Genomic DNA, 15,716 nt, shown 5'->3' with positions numbered 1-15,716 from the left:
GAAAGCAATGCGTGTGACGTCATAACGATGCTCATGTTTTTCTGCGGTTGGATGCGTTTATCTTTTTTTTATATTTTATATTCACAGCACATCACTCTAAATTTGCAAAAATGTTTTTACATATTGGTGATGGACCTCCCGCCACCCGGAAGATCATTTCGTGGTTCTGCTTGTCACTATACGAAAAGTACATTTAAAATAGAAAAAAATCTATAATCTAATTTACTCAATATAAAAAAACTGCTCCAAAACGAATCAACAAAGGTTAAAACTATATTAGAAAGCAATTTCAAACAAAATCACAGATTTTTTATTCATCTCATTTGAGATTTACATACATAAAGCATATGGTAAGAAAAGCACAGTAGTGATACATTTGTGAAATCTGGGAGAGAAAAATTGTGATTTGTGCAATGAAATAACCGCCATGGAAAATATTTTTAATAAGGTCACTTGTCAGTATATCACAGCCATGTATGAGGAAGACATAAACAAATATTGTACCCATAAGACTGGCACTATTGAGATGCTTCACAAAGAACGACACTCGTGGGTGTTGTCTTGTGTTTATGGTGGTAATGATTCAGGCACTTCATAATGCAGGTCCGTCCAATATTGCTGGCGTTCTTTGAGGTTTGTGCACATCAATTGAGATTTAGTATCATAAAAATATACATAGCGGGCATTTTGCAGACACTTACTATACAGTTACTGTAAATAAGGAAACCGTGGCTACTTCTTAATCTGCTTTCAGTCACAGTGAGAGGTAGCCAAACACGAGGCTCAAATACAGACACATCTGGGTGAAAATTAACAATGTGGAAGGCATTTTAAAAAGGAGTTGTTATTTCCACCACTAGAATCACAATTTGTCTACAAACACTAAGAAGCATCATTGAGTGTGTGTGTGTGGAGGTATTAGAGTGTTTCTTAATCAGCAACTGGAATTTCTCTTGGACTTATGCTGCGAGACTTTTCTAGATTGGTCAATATTTTCCTAACAACATGGCATCAACGACTACATTTTTAAATATCGCACTTCTCCTGCCACATGCTTCACTACATGAATTTACTTACAAAGACTATTTAGAGCAATGTTATTCTAATTGTGACATACTACTACTCAGTACAGTGATCAACGTTATGCAAATATGTCTGTACATTAAATGAGCACACTGGTAATGCGCAAGGCAGTTGGACACAATTGTGGAATCCAAAGAGCAATAAAGTGGTTCAATAAGTCAAACATCTATGCTTAATTGTTTACTCAAAGTGAAAGATATCATGGAATATCCAAGATGAATTGATCCACTTTTAGCCATTCCCGGGGGCAGCCATCTTGCCACTTGCTGTCAACTGAATATGACATCATCAACTGATGTCATTTTCAGTCGACAGTAAGTGGCAAAATGGCCGCCACCCTGAGATGGAATTTTGCTGCTTACCTCATATTGCATAAACACAATATTAATCAGAATGCCATGTTTAGACTAGTGAGGCAGTACGGAACACAATATTGAAAGAAAATGGGGACTTGGCCATTAAAACAAGTAAGAGTACATCAGCAAGCATCTTTAAAACTAAAATAAAAGAAATTGCACTTGCATTAATGGAAAAATCAAATTCCCATTTGTATCATCCAGTCGCTTTCTCAGATAATAGCCTGCTGTTTCTTTGTGTCCATCACCATAACAACCACACATTTTATGACAGATTTGCTGGCACTGCAGTGAGAGGTGAAGCCTCGGAGGGGAGGGGGAAGAGAGAGAGAGAGAGAGAGAGAGAGCGAGTGAGAGGGTGGGAGAGACAGGAAGAGATAGAGAAAGGAGCAGGGAAGACCCACCCATCTAAAAATCGTGCTCCAATAAATGTACAGTACACTGTGTACCCAAATCATGTGAGCTAAAAGCAGATGCCAAAGAAACTGGCCAGTGGATATCAAATGATCTCACGTTGTGTCAAATCTACAATCCATTTCAGTGGTCAATATGAACAAGGTCAAAAAGTTATCCTCATCACTGAACTACCAAAATTCACTGCGAGTCTGACGTACAGAACGTTAGCTATAACTGTTACCTGGTGGTCTGAACAGGTTGCGCCGCAGCTACGTCCACAGCCCGACGGGGGCAATGCCCTCTCGGGTACTCAGCGGAGGCAGCAGATTCTCCTCGCACAAGAACTTCAAAGGGAAGTGGACCAGAAGTCCTTGGACCGCTTTGAGCTCCTCCTTGGCCTTTTCGGGGTCTGTGTCACTCAGGCGCTCCTTGCTGGTGTACTCCTTCAGTTCTTGCATATTGTGGACAGAATCACATGGTAGGCAGCAGAAGACCTGTAACCCGGCAGGAGATTGGCAGACAAGGTTAAGAGCGTGAGAAGGGAGAATTAAATGATATTTCATGCTGGTGTATTGGGACTGTAAATTAATGATAGCAAATCATAATATTGATATTATATCCTGTTCCCAGTTGAAAGGCGCCACAAGATATATTTTTGTTTTCAAACATTGAAGGTTTCATTGATACCTTGTTGTAAATAGTAGCATTCAGTTTGGCAGCAGAATTCCACACCATGAAGAACAACTCATCGCTGATTGGATCATCAATATTGATGCTGGGGTCCGAAGCGGCTCCAACAAGTACACTGAACGGAAAAGAGATACGGGTTACCAAAATAGGAACGAAATACACGTGGTGATGAATTGTTAATAAGTACTTGCGAACTGAAAATAGCAATTTTCTTTAAGATTTAAACTCCAAGGCTATGCGAGTGAAGACTGGCAGAAGCATCTGACCTGAAGCACTCTTTGCGTAGCGCGAGTGTAAGGGGTCCTGCTTCGTACTCCTCCCCTCCCATGACGGATGGGATCCTCTCTTCATCTTCTACAAACACTGCCAGCTCACTGTCTCGGCTCCCCAGCATACTGCGATCATTGATGTTGGCTGAGCCTGGGATCAAAGTGGAGTGTAGATAAATAAATTTTAATGATAAATTTCAGCAATGACAACAATAAAAACTGGGGCTCACCAATGATATAGCAGCGGTCATCTGCAATGAGGGTCTTGCTGTGAACGTAGATGAGCTCGGTGACGAGCGACTGGGAGAGCTCCGCCTTTGTTCTCAAGCCACAGACGGTGATGTACTCTGTCCACTTGTCCTCCACTGGAAAGCAAAACACAATCACATTGACTTTTTGATACAAGGCTCCAACAAATTCCCACTTGAATACATACTGTATTTAGAATGAATGTCAAGCAGGTGAGGAATGAAAATGGAGACAGACTGGGTAGATACCTAAGACCAGTGCCTTTGTTTAAAGGGGCAACACAAAAGAAAGAGAAAGAGGTTACAAGCGGACAGGTGCATGATTTGAGATGGATTCAAGGAATCGGAACGGACGAAGATATGAACACTCACTTTCACTCAGTCTTGACAAGATGGACTTTTCCCCCCGGCATATCGTCCTATGACATTAAAAAATCGGTTCAGACTGGGTGCTTGAAGGAATCAAAATTTCTTAAAACAGACATCTTTGAGCAAGTTGAATTCAGAACATGAGATAAATAAGAAATGAAAATGCTCTTACCTGTAAGTGAAGTGAAGAATGGCTTTGATTGCATTTCCACCTCCAGTAGTGATGTCGCCCTCAAATCCGGGTAAAAGTGGGATCACCACAAATACTCGATATTTCTTCTGCTCCCTAAGAAAACCATAAATTCACAACAAAAAACAATAAACTCCCAGAAAAATATAAAAAATACCCCAAAGATATCTGGCCTGGCACCTGGAAGAGGTCCTAACATATTTCAAGAGGGAGGGGGCAGTGCCCCCATAGTCCCCCCTAGCTACGGCAGTGGTACCCTCACAATCTCAGTACTTATTTTACATGCTTCATTTCTGTTTTATAAAACACTGACAAAATAATTATCTAACATGTTTTCCTACAGTATCTGCTTGGTTTTACATCCAAATCTAAGTTTCTGCCACGGACCTGTAAGCGCGAAGGATCCGATTCACAATGGCATCGCCGATACCATTGTAGACCGTCTTGCCATCGTCGGCGCAGCTGATGAAGAACTGGTTCTGAAAGCAGATGGCGACTCAGTGTGAGGCGAAGACTAAAACAGGTAGCTTGCCGGCAGGTGGGGTCGCATTCAGACTCAGGACGTGTCAAGATTGGACTCATGCAGTCTGTCACTAGTGTGAAATTAATGAGTAGTAACAATGCTGCTTTGGGAGCCATTACTTTTGTTACCTCAATGTAAATATAGTGCTGGCTGCTCTCAATGGTGTGGATGTAAGCGTTGAGGATTGAGCTCTCACAAGTACCAGTAGACCAACGATCTGCAGAACGCAACACCTGCAGGGAAAAAATATTTTATTAGAGAACCATTGCACTTTGTGATATTGTGATGTTGTAGTCGGTCATGGCAGCTGTTCAAACAAAATAAAGCGCAGCCCTAGTTCAAGGTTACTGAATCCTGAAAACAGTTGAAACATTACCCGAAACCTGTGCTCGATACTTGTAGTGAGGTTCGAGTTTCAGGCAAGCATCCACAACGCAATAAGTTACTGACACATAGTCAACAACCTCCTCTTTAAAGCTACCTGCCTAATTTAGCTCTTGTAAAATTAATGCTAGCGCGAGTGTTACTCAAAAGGTTTTCCCAGTTTGCACGTGCGGCAAATCCTGTTAAAAATGCAACTTATCGGATTGCTTTTGTTTGGGCTGTCTTTGTGAAGTTTTATGAATGGCAATTCCCCCAGAAAAATTGACAGCGAACATCTAAAACTCAATGGCAAAGTGTGGGAACAAGTTTCCCCGCATGGGCCGGAAAGAATGCGTGCATAGGATAAAGTATGGATTTGCGAGGGCTTAAAAGGCACAATGCAAAAACAACCGAACAAGTGATGGAGAGTTACATGCAAGAAAGGAACGGAAGGAGAGCTCCTTCAACAAAGAGGCAGCTCTGGATGAGCTGTGTGGATGCTTTAAAATGACAGCAGCCTTAATAAAAATGATGACTTGGTTGGCAAAACCAATTTATCAATGCGAGCAAATACTTTACCTGCACTTTGGCCTTCTTGGAGCCAGGCACGGTGAAAGACAGATCGTCAGCAGAGCAATGAGATTTGGGGAGAAGGTAGGGGTAAAAGTCATCCTTGTACTTGATTTTGAAGATCTACGAAGACAGCGCAAAGAAATGCCTGGTTATTTTGACCTTCTTAAAATCAATATCCCATGATGTCACCATTTTGTGGAGTAACTTTTCCTGGATTTGACCTTAGTGAAGTTCCAACGCTGGATGAAATGACGGGCCACATCCCTGGCTGCTTTGCCGTGAAGAGCCGCGGACAGATCGCGCCACGGCATGCGAGGAACTTTTGTCCGATCGATGTTATCTGGAAAGGAAAAAAAGAAAAAAAAAAAAAAAAAGGAGATTCTTTTAGTTCAGTCCAGAGAGCCGCCAGTTCCTTTGGTGTGGAGCTTTAACCTTCAAAAGGTCTATCCAGCTGGACCCAGTCTTTCTTAATGAAGTTGCTGTAGTCTTTGCCAAGCCACAGTTTGGTGTTGCCCGTCAGGTCCACAAGCTCCCGCGTTGGCTTATCGGATGCTTTCGGACTCACCGATCCATTCTCCTGGTGGACACGATCAGTTAGTGCAACCAGGAAGCATCAGGAACAAAATGTTCCATCACCCGCTAAAGCTCAAAAAGATGACTTGGCTCATTCTTACATTCGTCTCTCCTTGTGGCTCTGTCTCGGTCACCTTTTCAGCGGTGTCCGTCGAGCCAAGGTCAGTGAGCCGGTACTGGCTGTCGTCCCACCTCCCAAAGGCCAGGTCGATTCCACCGACAAAGGCTACTGTTTGGTCAATGGCCACCATCTTTTCATGGTGAGCCCAGAGAAGCACCACAGATGACACATGGTCAGGATGTCTCATTACCTGTTGGAGGGGGAAAAAAAAATGTATATTAAAAACTAGCTTTTTCTCTCTTATCTCTAAAATCGGGTCAAGAGATAACCGACCTTGATGTTTGGGTGCAGATCCATAAGAGTCCTTTTACTGTGCTCGCTATTGATGCCAAGTGCGAGCTCTACTTCTTTGTAAAGCATAACACACACTCTGACTCCTTGTTCCTGTAGAGGAACAAAATAAATCAAGTATCAGTATAAAAATGTATCAAGACAGAAAACTGAAGACTAATATTAGCAGCTATTGGCAGTATGATGGATTTTGTTTACTAGCTAAAAGTTGTTCATAAAAAGTGAAATGAAAAAATTGAATTATTAAGAGTTTATGATAGATATACAAAAATTCAGAATAAAATAAAACCCACAGCTTTGCGATTGAGCACTTCATCCAAGCGCCAGACGTTATCAGTCGCTGGTCTCTTCAGGAACACTTCAGGGCTGAGCCTGTTATCATTTAAAAAAAGAAAAAAAAATATGAGTACAACCACCTCAAAAAGTCAATTATAAAAAGAACAAGCACTTACCACCAGTCTGTGATAAAAATTTCCTCTTTTGCTTGCTCCAGGGCATCAGCAAGGTCAGCAAAATAGTCTCTCCCATTGACATACCTTCAAAAATGACAAGTTCCCCGAAAATGATATTCGCATTCGGCTCAGGGATACAAATTACACACGCTACCATTTAGTTAGCGTGTTGTCCCGTGGCGGAGCAAATCCCCCGAAGCGTTGAACTTTGAGAAAATGGCAGGTTTCAGCTAGCCGGTTGATTTCATGACTCCACCAGTGTGCTTGTCTATAACTACTGCATTTGATGATCAAGTTCCTGAAAGCAGCAAGTGGGAAACATGTCACAACATCACCAGAGACAAAAAAGATGCGCATTCCATCAGCAAACACGGAGAAGATTTACCGAGTGAAGTTCTCAATGCATACTCCATATTTTGTGTCTGTGTATGTACGGCCCACTTTGACGTTGAACTCGGGGTCGAAGAGCAAAACAAAGTTGATGCGCCCCTTTTCTCGGTTCATGTACATCAGGAAAGAATCTTTCACCACCAGCCAGCGCCGTGACCAGCGGAAGCAAATCTGATGGTGGCCGATGCAATTCAAACCTTGCACACGGTGACCCCCTGACCTCTTGAAGATGGGCCCTTCCCTAAGCACACACACACCAAACATTACCCTGCTTTCCATGACCATCACTGGAACACAAATACAGTAATCTAAGGACTCCGCTTACAAGCCTTTGGGCCCGAGATCCGAGACAAAGGAGAGAGCACTGACTGAGAGGAACTCCAACTTGAGGGACGAAAAAAAAAAAAAGAAGAAAACACGCCAATGAGTTAGTCAACATCACATGATTACACTGCATGTCTGGCTTTTTTTTTTTTAGCTTTTACCATGCTGTGGTCACTCCTACAGAACATATTCTCCAGCAGATCATTTAAGTACTCTTCAAGGTATTTCTGCACCAGAGGAAAAAAGGAAAAAACACAATTTTTTTTTCCCATAATATTCGACCGTCAAAACCCATTCATTGTCATTGACGGCTATAGACGTCAAAGGTCCTCCTGGGCTAGCAGTGAATGAGTCTGTAACATGACTTTTTTCCCTGATACCATTTTGCTGGAAGTCCTTCTGGTCCGTTGATTTCCGCGTAGGCTGGGCATTTCTTCAGACATGGCCCTCATCTGTTGCCTGTCCTTCGCAAACCTGGAAGTGACATTTGATTACTCACACAAAAACTTCCGACATTTTTAGTCTTCAGAACAACCTGGAACTCTCTCAAGGTTGATTTGCATAACCAGTCGTGCTTACTTTCCCAAAGGCAGAAAATGATACATCATGCGGTGGTTGTAAAGATCTCGGTGCAGCTCTTGGAAGTGCTTGTACTTTCTCTTTACTGTCCAGTGGAACTGACCATGAGTTAGTATCACTGTGTACAAGGTGCCCACATGGACCTACAGAAATTAAATAAATTCACATATTATAGCAAAATACCAAAACAAAATAGGGATTGCTTGGAGATTCCATACTGGCCTCCGTTATGTATCAATTAACATTTGGACAAGTAAAGGCTTCAATATCAATCAACATTGATATCATTGTGCAAACTATTATGTAATAGACTAAAAATTGACACAATAACACAAATATTGCACCTTGGAGCGAGTAGTGTATCTCTCTGTGTTATCCACTCGACATGTGATAGGGACGCCAGGTATTAAATACGGTATACCCTCCTCCTTTAATTCTGGAAGATGATGTATCACGCTAAAAGGACGGCCATCTGTTTGGGGAAAAAAATAGAATTACAACGTCTTCAGAGGAAGCAGTTGATTTGTTCCATAGACACTTAATAATTTCTTACCTGCGGTAGATAAGAGCTTGTCAATCTCGTCATGGCCCAGAATGCGAATGTCACGAGAGAAGCGTCTTTTCTCAAGGATTTGGGCTTCAGAGGCCTGAAAGGGAGGCTCAACGTCATCCTCCGGAGTGGCCATTTTGGTTGCAAGTACCAGCGACACAGCTGTAATGAAAAGCGTTAAAAGAATTCATCACCCGGTCAGGGACTAGGGTTCAGGGAAAACGCACAATAGTTCCATAGTGGAGCTTTGTGACAGAGGCCGTTGTGAGAAACTGCAAACGCTTTCAAGGAGGAATCTGGCAGGAAATGGATCTCAGTTTTGTCCGTTTTCTGTGTGAGCTCTGGTATGCCGGAAAAAAAGCTTAACATGTTGGATTGACGGGTCAACTGACAGTCACCGAGAGAAATGGTCATAAACTGAAAATAAGGTAATGGCGTGCACCACGTATAATGGGAGTTTATAAAGTGCCTTTGCCAGACGATGAAAGCGGGTTTGTGAGGTAAATCTCATTTTGAAGGAGAACGGCAGAGCGTGATCACGCAAGAGGTCATTAGAGTTCAGCTTCGTTTCCCAGAGGTCAGCAACAGCATCGCTGACGTCCAAAGTGGTTATATGCTGCTTGGATCATCAGTGCTGAGGGTTAAAAAAAGGAAAGGACGCAGCTAGCAGTAAGAGTGAATGAGTGTGAAGGCTTTTGTATTTTGTGCGTGGGCGGGTGAATGTTTCCCGGGAAACAGGCAAAGGAAAGGGAGGGCATGCGAGTGAAAAAGAGAGAAAGTGAGGTGGGGTGAGGGCAATGAAATATTAGGCATTACATTGCAGTAGATTGAGTTGTTGTCTATCAATAAAGAAACGTCAAATGAGGCATATGGAAGTTTTATAGGCACTTTGTAGGCCAGTACTTTGCCTTCTGCCATCTAAACCTGTTGGTCTCAAACATTTTGCACTAAGTTTCACCTTGAAAAAATATTCAGACAGTAGTCTAATAGGTCAAAGGGTTCATAGAACTTCTCTAGGGCTGAAGAATGAATCACATTCAAATTGACATAACAATGTAGAATGAAATTTGAAATTTGAAAATATGAAAATTGCAAAAGTCATTTATAGTGTCAAGAAAAGTTAAGTCCACATCTTTACACGAGTGTGTCATGAAACATGACAAGTTGAAGTGATTTTTTCCATAATTATATTATCTGGGGGGGAAATCGTTTAGTCAGGCAACAAAAACATTGAATTGGTCGGCGAAGAATGAGTTGGTAGAAGTTCCACCCCTTGATTTAGAACGCAATCCCACAATTTGCAGACAGTATGGAAGGTAAATTCTTCCTCAACTTGTCAGTAAATGTCACATATAGTTGCCGGTGAACTTGCAAATCCCAAAATCTATCTGACGATCGTCTCCACCCATCTCCATTTCCGACAGCGCCACATTCCCGAAGAAAGTCAAATGCACTTTATAATCGGGCGCCAGTGACCGACGGTGGGTGATCGGCTGCATTCACACAAGTTTCCATTCAACAATCAAATATGTGCATATTTGATCGGCAATAATGCGCCATATCGATGCGTCGAACTCCGGCCCAGCGGTGCCGTCGCTTTTTAATACTCACTCTCAGCTCAGACAGAAACAGCAGCTCAGCATACTCGCCTCCTAAACATCCACGACGATCTCAACTTTAGCGTGCGTTCACACGTAAAACTATGACATCACCGCGGTCCAGCATTTCATTCAAGACTTCTACACTGTCCCCAGTCATGTACGTTTAGTACATTTTAGTCCCCTCCCTTTTGGCGTCCATTCTAATGAGGACACCACCGCGGGGAGAGGAGGGCAAGGGAGGAAACCGCATACGGGATTTGTTGACAGATTCAAGTTCAACTAGCTGTGTCATGCTAGCACCAAGAAAGCCACAATTTCACGTTGTTGTGGCAAAATCACGAGGATTACATGCGTGTATCATGAGGGGAAAATGGTTTACCGACGGGAATAACATTTATAACAGTTGCTCGGTGCAAGCCACAACTAGTCTGCAGCAAGGTGTCACGAGTGCCCCGAGGAATGTGTGATCCGTGACGGAGGATAACAGAAAGGTGCGGCTTCCTTACAGAAGCGTAGTCACGCAAAGTATCGCGAGATTTTCCAAGTGGTCAGACCAGACACCACATGAACCCTTGAACTTGAGTCAAACCAGATTAATTTTTTTAATGGTAACAAAACAATTGTAATATATATTGTATTGAAATAAATTTGTATTTATTTTAATCCTTTCAAATCTATTCATGTAGTTTTGAGTGCCTTCAGGGATTAGGGGCAGCAAATTGATATTACTTTTTACTCAGGCCACTGTCAGGCATGAGGAAAACCTGTCTGTTGAATGTACTTGCAGTTCTATTTATGGCCACTGAGAGGAGTCCAATACACAAAAAATGTCTACTACTGTACTACCAACCCTATTGAACCTCAATGAAGTTGGAACGTTGTAAAAAATTTAAATAAAACCAGAATACTACACAATGATTTGCAAACCCTATTCAACTCATCCAATTGAGCACACTACAAAGACAAGATATGTAATGTGCAAACTCCCAAAAAAGAACTGGAATGGGGAAAATTGACCATCTTGTCTTTGTGGTGTATTCAATTGAATATAGGCTGAAAAGGAGTTTGAAATGCGCATGTGTTACAAACGTACTACAACATGTCATAATGCATATACTGTATTCAATTATTTATTTAGAAAACATATGACACAGTGACATCAAGACATTAGCTCCCCCGGAGTCTGTCTTCCTCCTACAAGGCATCCTGATAAATAAGTAATGATAAGAACAAAAAAGGCTTAGATGATTTTCCTGGCTTAATTTCCACACCTCTTCAAATAAGACATAGTAGCTACTAGAAAGAAAAACTCGACCTTTATCAGAGATGTTTGCAATGCGTTGATTCACTAAAGGCACACCCAAACAAGGCAACATTATGATACAGTCTGAAAAAAATAATAAAAACCTTTGCTTCAAACCTCCCCATGTTCCACCTCATACAATATTAAGTATGAATTCCTTTCATTCACACGGCAGGTCCAGTCGCCACCTAAAACTTGCATAATGTGTATGATGATGAAATGATTTCAAACATTTGAATGAGCTCTGACCCACCTTTTTAGGTGTATGTCTAAATAATTACCACAGAGATGAAGATCTGGGTTGCAAGTCTGCCTGGAATCTCAGGGCCTGTGCTGTGATGAGATGTGATGTCACATCTTGGAGCAAATTGGATTCAAGCCATGAGGAGAACACACCCATCAGCCTCACACAGCGTGAAGTACACTGAACTTTGGGAAGTCTCAGGCGATTTGATTTATTGATTTCCTTTTTTTTTTTTCATTTCGGGGCATATTTGTTGTTCTCTCCAGGAAATGGCCATTCGGGCGCCCTGTTGAAGTGTCCTGTTAGGAAGATTCCCACCGTGCCGATGATGAAGAGAAGAATGGCGGCCCAGAAGCACACCTTGTCGATCATCTTCCCGATCAGTACCCAACTTTCAATTTCCTTTATTTGGAATTAAAATAAGATGAATTTCAAGTAAATGAGGAAACCTGACAGAGGGAATCATGTGATGACCATGTGAAGAAAAAAAAAAAAAAAAACACTTACTGAGCCAATGTTGTTTTGTTGTTTTGTGGTCTCTGCAATGAAATTGCAGGCGTCCACACATTGCTTTATCTCAGGCGCAGCTTGAGCTAAACTCTTGTACAGATTGGCCGTGGTGTTGGCATCGACGCCATCTACTAAAGGGGAAGCAGACATCCACATTTTAGAAAAACATTTGAAAGCAACCTTGCACCTCGCCTGATAATGTCTCACCATTGGGTTGCATCAGCGCATGCTTCTCTTTTTGTTTGTCAAACATCATCTCACTGCGAGGCTGTTTGAGCACATACTCCTCCGCTCTCTGCATGAGGCCGAAGGAGTCTCGTCTTCGATCTCTCACGTTGTTCACCTCTGATGTCACCTCTGTGTCGTCCAGCAGAGGCGACATGCCGAGGAATCGGGGCACTGTCTCCAGAAACAACTGAAAAAGGAAGGAGTGGAAAAGTTGACGCCATTCAGGTGATGTATGGTCGTTCATATAAGTCATTTAGTATTTTTTCCATTCATCCTTTCACATTCAATACAGAGTGTGATAACTTTTGCCACCTTTGGTCATTAGGTCACAATGGATGGACGGACTTACATGCTTGATTTGGTGGGACATGGTGTGTGTGCTGGGGCTGCGCAGGGAGAAGTTTAACACCACAATTTGATTGGTAGCAATGAGCGTGGTGACGCACATAACAAAGATGATGTACCTAAGGATGAAGAACACGGAAAATGTGCATAGAGACAAGCAGCTGAATTTTGGGGTAGGATATTAGAGTCAAAATATCATTTGAAGTCTGGCGACTGACACTGACTTACTTTCCAAGGAGGGGGACAGAAAGCGATGTCTCCGGGACCTTCTGAGCAATAAGGAAGAGGAAAACAGTCTGGGCCAGTAAGACTGAGATGGACACTGTGAGCTTTTGTCCTCCAGCTGTACATGAGTAATGAAATACGTGTTCAACCTCTCTAAAAGATCTCAATGTGTTCATATTGAAAGTCTCAATATTTGTTATGGAGTTCCTCAGGGGTCAATCATAAGCCCACCAGTAATCTCTGGAATGGAGCTAATGATCCATTTTTAAGCAAATTATTCTGTATTGTGCTGGTTCGTCGATCTCAGAGGGATGTAAAAGAAGTGATGGCCTGGCTTACCTTGAGCAGGTAGGAAGTATGCTAAAACGACCAATGATGAGATGAGGGAGCAGGGCAGGATGATGTTGATGACGTAGAAAAGGGGCTTTCTCTGGATGACCAAGTTAAAACTGATCTCCTGATACTCCAGGTCATCAGGGGAGTATCGTGTGTTTATCATCTTCCTGGCTGGACGATGGACAATGGCCCACTCGCCATTCTCTAAGTGGTAAAAACATATAGTAATATACCTTCTTGGATAAAACAGTGTGTGAATCTTGAATGTAATTCGTTTACCAGTGAAAGCCTCAGGGTCAATGTCCACCCATTCAATTCTTTCGCCTGTTTCTCCAGCAGCTAAAATTAGGTCCACTTCATTGGCACTATATGTTTGTGATCTGAAAACATTGGGAAAAAAAAAATCAGATACGGATAATTAGCTGAACAGTCCCTGGATATGTTTGAATTAATTCTTAGTTTACCTGAATGCTAGTGTACAATTTTGATAATCAAAAGGGAAGTAGGTAATCTCGATGGCACAGGTGCTACGATAGATAGCAGGAGGAAGCCAATATATGGAACCATCGTTTGAAATCAATACGTTGGCGTAGTAAGCCACATCAAACTTGCCATCGATGCTGCACAAACAAGACACAACAAATCGTTTCATAAGGGAATTGGAGGCGCGAGATTGTGAGTGGATTCCACCTACTTGTTTTCGAGGACAATATCAGGGAGCCACACATTTTTGCAAGGGATGCGGATGAGATCGATGCCGTGGTGTTCGGATGCATTCCACGCGAGACGGTAATCAACCCATTGCTGTGGAGGACATTTGAGATCACGTAACGACAGTTACAACTAGTGGGAGGAGTCAATTGCCAGCCAGGGAATGAAACAAAAACAAAGGAAATTTTGAACTCACAATTTCAATCCAGACATTGGTTGTAAGAGTCTCTTCCTTTTCATTCTGTAGAACAAAGCCCAAAAATATATTCAGGGCAATTCATGCTTTAAGCCCACCATCCTATTTTTAATGTGCGGCGGCAGGGCTTTGCTGCAACAGACGGTCTCACCAGAGAGATCAGGTTGGTGAGGGTCAGCTTGATTTGAACCTCCACCTTGTCCTCAGGATGAACCACAGGGCGAATGTTCTTGTTATAGCTATTGAACAATTCTTCGATCAGTTGCGTCTCTTCGTTACCCTGAACTGAAAAGCAGAAAACGCGGCGAGATATATAGCTGCCGTACTTTCGGAAATCTCATCTACAGATTGCATGCGACGGACGGAAGATGAATCGCCGACAAATGGGTTGCCGCAAGCGGTGTGACAAATGTGATGCTTACCTTGCAAAACAACAATCCCGAGAAGAATCCCAATCCCAAAGCATTGCTTCAAACTGCATGCTGCCATCATGCTCCAGGACCTCCTCTTCGTGGCGAGCTGTATTGGAGCATAAAGTGAACGAGTGAGAGCAAGAGTAAAGACGGGGAGGAAGAGCCCTAAATCCCCCTCAGCGAACCCCTCGACTGTGCCCACCCCGGCTGTCGCTATCTGTGGACTCAGATTACGCAGCAGCTGAGCACTAAACCAGGATGTCAAGTCACAGTCCAGTCACCCACAATAATAATCATTATGATCATTAGACAGCAACTAGACGAGGTGAGGCCGGCTCTCCAAATTGCAATTGCAAAAATGTCTGACACAATTGAACACCTGTTGCCATTCTGGAGTTCTGAGGTAAATTTAGTTCCGGTTAGCTCTTACCTCCTCATCACAGCATGTGACGACTCTGAATGAATGCGATTTTTTTTTTCAAGGGCCAATTTGAGGTCTCAAGCCAACACCTTGTTGAGTGCGAGGATCGGACTTAGCCGGAAAGGGTGTTGCGGGAAGGTGAACAGGTGACGGGGTCGTGCAGGCCTGCCCGGCTCCGTGCTATGTATCCGGTGTATTAATACACACACAAGAGCCCGGCTACTTTGGTCGTCGAGAGGATCCAGTGGTGAGACAGTGTCTGCGGACCACAGAGTAAGGGGTTAGAGGACTTGGAAGCAGACAATAGTCACAAAAACCAGAACCTTTACTCTTCACATTAGAATCCAACAAAAGTAGAACTTCAAAACATTGCACATTCAATCCCTGAGACAACACTTGCTATTATAATTAGTGCTGTGAGTAATCTAAGTCGTGTCACTCTGCAGCGACAAGGACAAGAGACGCATTTTTGGAATGTGCCATGTGAGTTGCACACTGTGATGTACTTCTAAATATACAGTTAGTGCAACAGAGATGAGCTTCCTTAAGGTAACTGGAGATTACGCAAGGCTCATTACATGTCTGGTGCTAACAAAGACACAAGAAAGGTTGCATCTGTCCAAGAGCTCAACAATATTCATTTCAAGTCGGCCATGATGAGTGGGGCAAACTTGTTTTCTCAAACAAATGTGGAAAAATTGGAGTAGGCCAACAACTTGTGACATAGTTTGAAAGTGGCTTATGTTAAACAGCTTATTAGTTGTTATTAGTCCCTTTCCAGCAAAATATCAATATTCTGCATTCCAAAGGATCTTGGAGACTTCTGGCACAATCTACAGCAAT

The 15,716-nt window shown here is 42.6% G+C and overlaps 2 protein-coding genes and 1 long non-coding RNA gene across 11 annotated transcripts; 1 reads left to right on the top strand and 2 right to left on the bottom strand.

The window, feature by feature from the left end:
- Positions 1–287: 287 nt before the first annotated feature.
- On the bottom strand, positions 288–10,415 carry pld2 (phospholipase D2). 4 transcript variants are annotated; one of them, XR_015862996.1, is made up of 25 exons: positions 9,952–10,413; positions 8,344–8,502; positions 8,135–8,262; positions 7,791–7,933; positions 7,592–7,685; positions 7,373–7,438; positions 7,213–7,271; positions 6,883–7,128; positions 6,652–6,795; positions 6,498–6,581; positions 6,339–6,417; positions 6,028–6,138; positions 5,735–5,944; positions 5,493–5,637; positions 5,282–5,400; positions 5,067–5,180; positions 4,253–4,357; positions 3,989–4,080; positions 3,584–3,697; positions 3,415–3,461; positions 3,025–3,159; positions 2,792–2,945; positions 2,523–2,640; positions 1,421–2,329; positions 288–1,338 (listed from the first exon to the last, which is right to left on the bottom strand). XR_015862996.1 is itself a non-coding variant. In XM_088398184.1 (24 exons), the coding sequence occupies exons 2-24, from the start codon at positions 8,474–8,476 to the stop codon at positions 2,105–2,107; spliced, it is 2,832 nt and encodes a 943-aa protein (XP_088254310.1). In that variant the 5' UTR covers positions 8,477–8,502; positions 9,952–10,414; the 3' UTR covers positions 288–2,104. The 4 variants fall into 4 exon arrangements, 2 of the variants coding, with proteins under 2 accessions (XP_088254310.1, XP_088254309.1); XM_088398184.1 differs by having other exon boundaries at positions 288–2,329; positions 5,768–5,944; positions 9,952–10,414; XM_088398183.1 differs by having other exon boundaries at positions 288–2,329.
- On the top strand, positions 9,600–13,331 carry LOC148386191 (uncharacterized). Its single transcript, XR_015863000.1, has 4 exons — positions 9,600–9,821; positions 11,531–11,871; positions 12,372–12,451; positions 12,552–13,331. It is a non-coding gene; the product is annotated as an uncharacterized LOC148386191 (long non-coding RNA).
- On the bottom strand, positions 11,059–15,363 carry chrne (cholinergic receptor, nicotinic, epsilon). 6 transcript variants are annotated; one of them, XM_088398192.1, is made up of 13 exons: positions 14,883–15,363; positions 14,462–14,558; positions 14,191–14,324; positions 14,040–14,084; positions 13,827–13,936; positions 13,597–13,752; positions 13,412–13,512; positions 13,136–13,336; positions 12,800–12,914; positions 12,576–12,690; positions 12,206–12,413; positions 11,996–12,126; positions 11,059–11,890 (listed from the first exon to the last, which is right to left on the bottom strand). In XM_088398192.1, exons 2-13 carry the CDS (start codon positions 14,529–14,531, stop codon positions 11,723–11,725), a joined length of 1,554 nt encoding a protein of 517 aa, XP_088254318.1. In that variant the 5' UTR covers positions 14,532–14,558; positions 14,883–15,363; the 3' UTR covers positions 11,059–11,722. The 6 variants fall into 6 exon arrangements, with proteins under 6 accessions (XP_088254318.1, XP_088254319.1, XP_088254317.1 ...); XM_088398193.1 differs by having other exon boundaries at positions 11,060–11,890; positions 11,996–12,129; positions 14,191–14,278; positions 14,883–15,362; XM_088398191.1 differs by having other exon boundaries at positions 11,060–11,890; positions 11,996–12,129; positions 14,963–15,360.
- Positions 15,364–15,716: the final 353 nt, after the last annotated feature.

Source organism: Syngnathus floridae, chromosome 15 (genome assembly GCF_059516105.1).
Source record: "Syngnathus floridae isolate MCC-2025c chromosome 15, RoL_Sflo_1.0, whole genome shotgun sequence".
In the NCBI taxonomy this organism is placed as follows: Eukaryota; Metazoa; Chordata; class Actinopteri; order Syngnathiformes; family Syngnathidae; genus Syngnathus; species Syngnathus floridae.
Note: the sequence above shows the minus strand (reverse complement) of the source record. Positions and strands in the feature narration are given on the sequence as shown.

Bases quoted from the DNA above. Each gene is read 5' to 3' on its own strand.
- pld2 (XM_088398183.1), bottom strand. From the start codon at position 8,476: ATGGCCACTCCGGAGGATGACGTTGAGCCTCCCTTTCAGGCCTCTGAA. The intron at 6,582-6,651 runs GTAGCGTGTGTA...TCATTTTTGAAG, and splicing joins GACAACACGCTAACTAAATG to GTATGTCAATGGGAGAGACT. The intron at 4,358-5,066 runs GTAAAGTATTTG...TTTTCCCTGCAG, and splicing joins CCAAGAAGGCCAAAGTGCAG to GTGTTGCGTTCTGCAGATCG.
- chrne (XM_088398191.1), bottom strand. From the start codon at position 14,531: ATGATGGCAGCATGCAGTTTGAAGCAATGCTTTGGGATTGGGATTCTT. The intron at 13,513-13,596 runs GTAAACTAAGAA...CAATGTTTTCAG, and splicing joins AATTGTACACTAGCATTCAG to ATCACAAACATATAGTGCCA. The intron at 12,915-13,135 runs GTAAGCCAGGCC...ACTCATGTACAG, and splicing joins ATACTTCCTACCTGCTCAAG to CTGGAGGACAAAAGCTCACA.